General features: G+C 46.5%; 1 protein-coding gene across 1 annotated transcript in view; it reads left to right on the forward strand.

Annotated features, from left to right (window-relative positions):
* The window catches only part of ttll11 (tubulin tyrosine ligase-like family, member 11), a 34,463-nt gene extending 26,466 nt beyond the window's left edge, over positions 1 to 7,997 (forward strand). Inside the window, 1 exon segment of the mRNA XM_048259738.1 lies at positions 6,536 to 7,997. Coding sequence (XP_048115695.1) covers positions 6,536 to 6,816 — 281 coding nt within the window. The 3' untranslated portion in view covers positions 6,817 to 7,997.

Below are 7,997 nucleotides of genomic sequence, written 5' to 3' on the forward strand. Positions count from 1 at the left end.
TTTTTCCTAAACAGTATTGCCAAGGCAAATGACATTGTCCAAAGTGGTGTTGTGCTTAATGACACGTTCAATCCTGTTGTACCCCTGAGTTTGCCCTCGACTAAGATTGTCATTTCAAATAGTCCCCCGTTTCTTTCTGACCGATTAATTAGTACTGAGCTTTTGCATTATGGTAAATTTGTTTCTCCAATCAAGAAAATTCCAATTGGCTGCAAATCGCCATTACTTAAGCATGTTGTCTCCTTTAGGAGACAAGTTTACATGATCCTAGACAGCGGTGATTAGCTCAATTTGACTTTCCGTTTTTAATTGGCCGGGTCTTACTATATAGTTTTTGCGACATCTGATACCGCCATGAAATGTTTTGGTTGTGGGATGATAGGACATCTTGTTCGCTCGTGCCCATCTAAATCTCACAGTGAGGATGCTGGAGGGCGAATGCCCGCAGCAGCCAGTGCCGAAGGATGCGAACCTACGACAGGTGGGTCTGTGGCGGAGGAGTCTGCCACAGTCGGGGATAACCAACCCGAGCCTAGCAGCTCGGTGGCTACGGCAGATAGGCCTGAGCTTGCGGGGACATCAACCACTGTGAGTCCGATCAAACCACCGAGAAAACCCCGGCGATTGCGCCTGCACTGGCGATCGTTACAGAGGATAAATCCTCTGCAGCCGAGTCCGCATTTGAATTGGTTTCACCAACGATTACCTCAGCTGTGTCTGATGTGACTGTTGAGGAAAAGGCTGATGAGTCAGAGTCTTTGCCGAGTGTGAGTGAGCCCGGTGGTGCGTCTGCTGCTGGGCGTAGGCCTACGTCCGCCTCAGGTGGGTTAACGCACTTACTAACTTCAGACCTGAAACTAAAAGTAGCCCGTAAAACTGCTCCGTGCGTGTCAGATGGTAGTGACATCTAGCCGTAGCAATGATCACAGCACAAAAAAGCAGGCTAAACAGAAAGGACATGTATGACAGTGATGGCTATTCCATTGAGGTTTTCCTGGACTGTGATTGTGATATTCCACCCATTAGTAATTTCGAAACAAAAGGGAAAGGGGGTTAATCAGGTCATTTCCTTGGTATGCAGTTTATAAGCGATGTCTGTCATCATAGACAGGAAGGGGCCTTTGATGACAGGGAACTTCAAGAGTGCATACTGGCATTTCAATGCATCACTTTTAGATGATTTCAATTTTAAAGAATGTTTTATTTATCTCTGGAATGTACTCAAGGCAGACAAGGAGCTTTACTCCTCACTGTCTCAGTGGTGGGATATAACAAAAACGAAAATTAAACAATTCTGCCAAGGTTACACTTGCAATGTCACAAGAGGCATAACCATGTCCCTCAAGAACCTTGAAGTTGACATAATAGAAATATGGGATGGGAACATCTGGTACTGGGCAATACACTGAGACTTACAACACAAGGAAGGTGGCATTATCTGAACTAATGCGGCTCAAAGCTCAAGGCACATTGATTAGATCCGTTTCAGAAACATCTCAGAGATGGATGCTCCTCAAGTTCTTTTTCAATCTTAGTAGTGGTGTGTTCAGGTGTTTGGCCTTGCCTGAGGTGCCCCTGTCCCCATACACCATAACTAAGCACCTGATCAGTCACCGTGGCAGCTGTCACCTTGAGCCCCATCCCTCCTCCTGCTTTAGACTGGCCACGACCTCCTTTGTTCCTTATACTGAGTACATCATATGGCTAAACAAGCACATAAACCTCTCTCTCTCTCTCTTTCTCTCTCTCTCTCTCGGTAGTAGTGGTGTGTTCAGGTGTTTGGCCTTGCCTGAGGTGCCCCTGTCCCCATACACCATAACTAAGCACCTGATCAGTCACCGTGGCAGCTGTCACCTTGAGCCCCATCCCTCCTCCTGCTTTAGACTGGCCACGACCTCCTTTGTTCCTTATACTGAGTACATCATATGGCTAAACAAGCACATAAACCTCTCTCTCTCTCTCTCGGTAGTAGTGGTGTGTTCAGGTGTTTGGCCTTGCCTGGGGTGCTCTGTCCTCATTCACCCATAATCCAGGGCACTCTATAAACCACCGTTGAAAACAAGTCTGTGATTTGCGGTGGAAGTTCTCCATGGTATTGTTTACCAATTAAGCGTTTTGTGTCATCATAAACCCAGGGGTTTGTCAGGACTGCCCTTTTCAGAGGGAGACAGTGTTTCACTGTCTCATAATGTTGAGGTTGTCCTGTGATTTACTTAGGGTTTAGAGGCCTTTTCAATTTTTGATGAAGTTTTTCTTGCAAATATTTGTTTTGGTTTTGGATATACCGGTCCACACAGAGTAAAATGTCAGTTGATTAATTTCCTTTTGGGCCAAAGCAAAAATGACCCATTTTACATAGCTTGGGAGAAACAAATGGTCGCAATCTAGATGCTGATGTTGTAAATGTTTTCTCAGATTGGTCAAATCTAGTGCTGACTGATTATTACTTCTAAACATATGCAAACTCTTGAAACATTTTGTTGATAAATGGTGTTATGGAGGTGCAATATGCTCTGTGATGATTAATGAGGAGATGATAAATTTGTTCTTTTGTGTAAAGGCCCAGTTATTTTACTTTTTTAATTTTCTGTGACTGGCGGTATGAGTTGATGTATTTGGCCTACCAATAAAAGCAATTCAAAATCAAAAAATCTCTCTCTTCAGCTGCTCTCTCTCTCTCTCTCCCATCCCTCCTCCTCTCTCTTTCTCTGGCTCCACGCACCTCCTTTGTTCCTTATACTGAGTACATCATATGGCTAAACAAGCACATAAACCTCTCTCTCTCACACACATACACACACACACACTCACACAGCCCGTCACACACACACTGTTTTAATCTCACAAAAGACACTAGACACTCTCTCTCTCTCACACACACACACACACACACACACACACACACACATACACACACAGCTTCCCGTGGACCACTTCTCAGTGTCATATTCAGAGGATGACTCGTGTAAAGCCTCCTGTGATTGGCTGTCTGGGCTCCAGCTGATGCGTCTGATTGGCTAAAAGCTCTCTCTCTCTGGCTGCTGGACATTATAGCCATTATTATATTCATCCGCACATGTTAGCTGTTGCTGTTCATCCACCCATCCATTCATCCATCCATCCATCCATCCATCCATTCATTCATTCATCCATCCATCCATCCATTCATCCATCCATCCATCCACCCATCCATCCACCCACCCATCCATTCATCCGCCATCCATTCATCCACCATCCATTCATTCCACCCATCCATCCATCCATTCATCCACCATCCATCCATCCATCCACCCATCCATTCATCCATCCATCCATCCATCCACCCATCCATCCATTCATCCACCCATCCATCCATCCACCCACCCATCCATTTATCACACTTCATCCATTTCATCCATCCATCCATTTATCCACCCATCCATTCATCCACCCATCCATCCATCCACCCACCCATCCATCCATCCACCCATCCATCCATCCATCCATCCATCCATCCATCCATCCACCCATCCATCCATCCATCCACCCATCCACCCATCCACCCATCCACCCATCCACCCATCCATCCACCCACCCATCCATTCATCCATCCATCCATTCATCCATCCATCCATTCATTCATTCATCCATCCATCCATTCATCCATCCATCCATTCATTCATTCATCCATCCATCCATCCACCCACCCATCCATTTATCCACCCATCCTTTCTTATCCATCCATTCATTCATTCATTCATCCATCCATCCATTCATCCATCCATCCATCCATCCATCCATCCATCCATCCATCCATCCATCCATCCATTCATCCATCCATCCATCCACCCATCCATCCACCCATCCATCCATCCATCCATCCATCCATTCATCCATCCATCCATTCATCCACCCATCCATCCATCCATTCATCCACCCATTCATCCATCCATCCATTCCATTCATCCACCCATCCATTCATCCACCCATCCATTCATCCACCCATCCATTCATCCACCCATCCATTTATCCACCCATCCATTCATCCATCCATCCATCCATCCATCCATTTACTCATCCATCCATTCTGCCATTCACTCCTCTTGTATATGATTGTCGGTACCATATCCCTCTCTCTCTTCCCCCTCATCATTTCTCCCTCCTCCCCTCTCCTCTCTCTTCCTCCTCTTCCTCTCCTCCTCCCCTTTCCTCTCTCTTCCTCCTCCTCCTCTGCTCCTCCTCCTCCCCTCTCGTCTCTTTTCCTCCTCTTCCTGTCCCCCCCTTTCCTCTCCCCCTCCTCTCCTCTCCTCTCTCCTTCACACTTTGACTGCACAGTGCAGTGATGACTCACTCTGTGAGAGCTTAATGATGGTGTGTTATAACAGCAGCCTTTCTCAGCCTGATAACATATGCACACACACACACACACACACACACACACACACACACACACACATTTTCTTAGAAGCAGGATCTTGACAATGTCCTTTTCCGTCAGGTTGTTACCAGTGTCATCTGTGGCATATAGAATTCACTGGGTCAAGCACACACACACACACACACACTTGGTTGTGATGAATTTAGAAGGATGACAGAGCAGCTGAAAAGTGAGGAATATGATGATGATAAATGATGATGAGAATTGAACACACACACACACACACACACACACACACACACACACACACACAGGCTGCATGTCAAGGGGCCTTCTTGATGCAGTGCATTTAGGTAAGAACAGGCTGTAGTCAGTGAACAGCTTTGTGGTTCCAGTATAGTGTGTGTGTGTGTGTGTGTGTGATGTCAGTCTAGAGTAAGTCCTTGATTACAGCATTTCACAGGAAGGCTGTAAACAGACATCCAGGTGTGCATGACCAGGTGGCTTTGTGTGGGGGTGTGTGTGTGTGTGTGTGTGTGTGTGTGTGTGTGTGTGTGTGTGTGTGTGTGTGTGTGTGTGTTTGATGTCGGTCAAGAGTGAGTCCTGATACAGCATACAGCAGGCTGTAACAGATGTCTCTGAGGAAGCTCTTCAGCAGATACTGAACTTGAAAGGACTAGTCGACCGTCTACTGCTTCCCCCTCTCTCTCTCTTTTCTCTCTCTCTCTCTCTCTCTCTCTTGTCTCCTCTTTCTGTAGCTCCTTCACTCGCTCTTTTGTTTTCTTTACATCTCCCTCTCCCTGTCTGTCTCCATCTCCACCTCTCTGCGTATGTTTGCCTGCAGTCTGAACTCCTGTCACACACACACACACTTTGAGTCGTTCTACGTTCTGCGTTCAGACCTTGAGCTGTGTTGTGGCCGCTCGTTCGTCCTCTCTATGGGATGTGCGGAATAAATCTCACCACCCACTCTAATAAACCTAAACCACTCCAGACCGATGATGAGGATGATGATGATGATGAATAGTGTTGATGAAGGGTGAAGGCTGCTTATAGGATGATGATGATGATGATGAATAGTGTTGATGAAGGGTGAAGGCTGCTTATAGGATGATGATGATGAGGATGATGATGAATAGATGAATAGTGTTGATGAAGGGTGAAGGCTGCTTATAGGATGATGATGATGAGGATGATGATGAATAGTGTTGATGAAGGGTGAAGGCTGCTTATAGGATGATGATGATGAGGATGAGGATGATGATGATGATGAATAGTGTTGATGAAGGGTAAGGGCTGGTTATAGGATGATGATGATGATGATGATGAGGGATGATGATGATGAATAGTGTTGATGAAGGGTGAAGGCTGGTTGTAGTTGAGAGCTGGTCGAGTGTGTGTTGGGTTTTACACACACAGCAGAGACAACACACGCGTGTTCTGTATATGAGATTCACAGCCAAGCAGTGTGTGTGTGTGTCGGTGTGTGTGTGTGTGTGTGTGTGTGTGTGAGAGTGTGTGAGAGAGATGAATGAGTGGGGAGAGAGAGAGATGAATGAGTGGGACCTTCTGTCACCTTTTTTTATTCACATGCCATCTGTATTTTCTGTGCCTCCCTTTCTCTCAAGCTATAACTACTGTCCATGTGCAATCAGAAACCACCTTTTTTTTTTGCATGTGCAATCAGAAACCATCTTAAAGGATTTGCATGTGCAATCAGAAACCACCTTAAAGGAGTCAGTGCATGTGCAATCAGAAACCACCTTAAAGGAGTCAGTGCATGTGCAATCAGAAACCACCTTAAAGGAGTCAGTGCATGTGCAATCAGAAACCACCTTAAAGGAGTTGAAGTGAGTGCTCTCACAAGACCAGATTGCCCAGGTGGATGGTGTTGTCTTTCTAAACTCACCTGTCTGGTTGACATATAAATGTGTTTTTGAGTGCTCTGGGATAATCAATCTCTCTTTCTCTCTCTCTCTCACTATCTTTCTTGTTCTCCACCCCCCTCTCTCTACCCCTCACCCTCTATCTTTCTCTCTCCCTCCCCTCTCTCTCTCTACCCCTCGCTCTCTCTTTCTCTCACTATCACTTTCTCTCTCACTCTCTTTCTTGCTCTCTCTCCCTCTCTCCACCCCTCTCTCTCTCCCTACCTCTCTCTCTCTCACTCTCTCTCTCTAGGGATGACTCTGCAGGCGTTTGTGGAGGCCTTCTTCTACCTGGCGGGCCGGCGCTTTAAGTCCCTCCCCATGCGGGAGCAGGTGCTGTCGCTGCTCGAGCAGTGTGAGTCCGCCCTCCAGGGGCAGAGCCAAGACGAGAAGCCACGCCCACCCAAACGTAACCACGCCCCTTCCATCAACCCCACCGCCCAGACCAACTCACCGGCGCCTGCACGCCGTAGCCATGACTACCGGCTGCACCAGACACTGCGGCCAACAGCGAAAGGGAACACGGAGCACTGAGTGTACACACACACACACACACACACACACACACACACACACACACACACACACACACACACACACACACACACAGGCAAACCCCAGTGACTGGTGGAGCAAGAGTGAAACTCTTATAGACCTGTTTGCTTTACGTATCTGATAGGAAGTATGTATGTGTGTGTGTGTGTGTGTGTGTGTGTGTGTGTGATTTTAAAGAGGGTGGAGGAGGGGGTGAGAGCTTGCTTTTGGTTTGTAAAAAAAAACTCTCCCTCCACAACCTCAGTCGAAGAAAATGTACAGTTGTACAGGGGGAATGTATGTGTGTATGCACAAGTGCAATCAAAATGGCTCTATTTTCAGGGAAATCTATGGAGCTTAAACTCACCACATTATTCACACACACACGCACATACACACACTTATTTTCCCTCTCTGTCACACAGCTCTATCACAGCTCGCTCTGTGTGTGTGTGTGTGTGTGACACGGAGCCTTATTTGCACTGCCCTCCTCTCAGTATTTCCTGCACATAGACACTTGAGTGATGTGTGTGTGTGTGTGTGTGTGTGTGTGTGTGTGTGTGTGAACCAATCATAGGCAGGGCCAAACCCCACTCCTCCTGGCTCAACCAATCAAAGCCTGAGTAAGAGAGTTGGCATTATTTCCCATGATCCTTTGACTTCTGGTCTGCAGCTACTTTGACCTCACAGCCTGGTGACTGACTGTCTCCTCTGGAGAACACTACGCGTTTACTTATTCTATTTATCATATATATTCTAGAGTTCTCTTTATATTCTGTTGAAATTAAGTTTATTTTGTGAGATTTTAACTTTTTTATTTTCACTTGAAAGCTAGCATGTCTCTCACTCTCTCACACACACACACACACACACGGTAGGCCTGGGCAAAGAGCTCTGCCGTGATTCTGCTCTGACATAATGGATACAGCGGAACAGTTCTCCCGGTTCTTGGTAGAAATACACTCCAGCATGCTGGCAGACTGCAGTCCACTCTGGAATGGTTCAGCCTCAGAACTTGGTCAGAGGTCTGTCTGAAAAGAGCGACCCAAGGGTCTCCATAAGAAGGTGTTTGTGAGGGAACCATATCAGTGGCGTTTGAGTCTTAGACCCCATCAGGTATTACTCCCACTACTTCAACTTGGCTGGGATGGGACTTAATAAACAGTATATTACAAAATCAC

The sequence above is a fragment of the Alosa alosa genome, chromosome 12, assembly GCF_017589495.1.
Source record: "Alosa alosa isolate M-15738 ecotype Scorff River chromosome 12, AALO_Geno_1.1, whole genome shotgun sequence".
Lineage (NCBI taxonomy): Eukaryota > Metazoa > Chordata > Actinopteri > Clupeiformes > Clupeidae > Alosa > Alosa alosa.